At 31.2% G+C, this 1,525-nt stretch overlaps 1 protein-coding gene across 1 annotated transcript; it reads right to left on the bottom strand.

The window, feature by feature from the left end:
• Positions 1-439: 439 nt before the first annotated feature.
• LOC105316160 (cytochrome P450 3A21-like) lies at positions 440-1,469 on the bottom strand (the record flags this gene model as incomplete). The annotated part of the gene is made up of 7 exons (XM_011410971.1): positions 1,461-1,469; positions 1,321-1,395; positions 1,220-1,272; positions 998-1,094; positions 832-957; positions 653-741; positions 440-597 (listed from the first exon to the last, which is right to left on the bottom strand). Coding segments are annotated over exons 1-7 (607 nt in total), but the record flags the coding sequence as incomplete, so codon positions are not given.
• Between the last annotated feature and the right edge of the window lie 56 nt (positions 1,470-1,525).

A 1,525-nucleotide genomic window follows, 5' to 3' on the forward strand; every position in this document is an offset into this window, starting at 1 on the left:
GATACTGGAGAAATGGGCTATCAAAAAATAAGAAAAGGATTTAATGGATTGTCTACTAAAGCATATTAGTGAGAATGAAAATAAGCACCAGCTTCGCAACACTATAATAATCAATCAATCAATCATTATTATGTAAAAATTACAACATCAATATTTTACACTTCAAAAGTTAAAAAGTAACAGGGTTAATATTAATCAACCCTTTCAAAAATTTTTCCCTAAAGAATGTTTTCAATTTTATCAATATGTCTACAATAAATTAGTCCTTCTCTATTTATACAGAGTTATTTGTAAAAGGTCTCATGGGTTGCCCTCCTCCTGGTCCCATTGTTGTGGTTAACAGTTTACACAAGAACAATTATCAATTATCAAGTCTTTAGGTGACAACTTTCATCAAGAATATTATCTACTCTTGCTTTCATCAATAACTTATGCTTACACATAATGACGTATCCCCATAGTAACTGGTTGATAGTTGCTTCATTTAGTATCCCAGCAGCTGCTTCAGTGAGTGAGTCTCCCTCTCCTTTTAATACATTAACTTGAGAACCAAAAGCAGCTCCTAACACTGTCTCCATTGTAAACTGACCAAACACACTGGAGGAGAGAGAGATGTATATATATGAAAAGGCAATGGATGATGTTTTATTACTCAAAAAGATCTGAACTTTTCTTCGATTCACATATTTCAGCAAACCTCTCCTTTAATGAAGAACAGCTTCTCTCAATAAGTGGTGACATCTAACAAACAAAAAGTAAAAACAACAACAATTTTATTATTATTATTATTATTATTATTATTATTATTATTATTATTATTATTATTCGTACTAATTTCAGTTTCTTAGCAGAGAACGACGGTGTCACTATTGGTTTTATAACCCTCCATTCGTCTTTCTTTAGAAATATCAGTCCAGGGGGTAAATCATCACGTGCTATTGAGATAACAGGACTATCCTAAAAAGAAATGAAATTTTAAAAAAGATTAAACACTAACGGGTCTCTGGTTAAAGTGATCAGAGCTCTTAATGAATATTTCTCTTAGCATGTTTGGGTCAACAACAATCATCCATTTATCAGTACCAATGTACCACCTAATGCAACAAAATATAAATATTTATGAACTTATTTTGATACAAACAACAATAACTGACAATATTATTTAATCATAAAAAATTAAACATTAGTAATTGAGTTACTCCAGTAAATCATGACGTACCCAAATACTTTACCATATTTATTGATATCATTATTTAAAGCCTCAATAATACCCTAATAAAAACATTTATTAACCACACCCACCACTAATTAATAAATTACCTGTCTCAGTATTCCATTAACGTTACCAGTAAAAGGTTCCACTGGAGGATGGGCTATACCTAACCTACTGAATACCTTATAAGGAATATAATAGTGTCTGGAGGAAGAGGATCACGTGATACCAGCTAACAGGCTCTTACCTGTACCATATAAGAAAAATAAGGATTGGAATTATAAAGAAAAGAATGAGAACAGTAAGCATTTC

This window comes from Amphimedon queenslandica, unplaced genomic scaffold, assembly GCF_000090795.2.
Source record: "Amphimedon queenslandica unplaced genomic scaffold, v1.1 AMPQUscaffold_4411_Cont23610, whole genome shotgun sequence".
NCBI lineage: Eukaryota > Metazoa > Porifera > Demospongiae > Haplosclerida > Niphatidae > Amphimedon > Amphimedon queenslandica.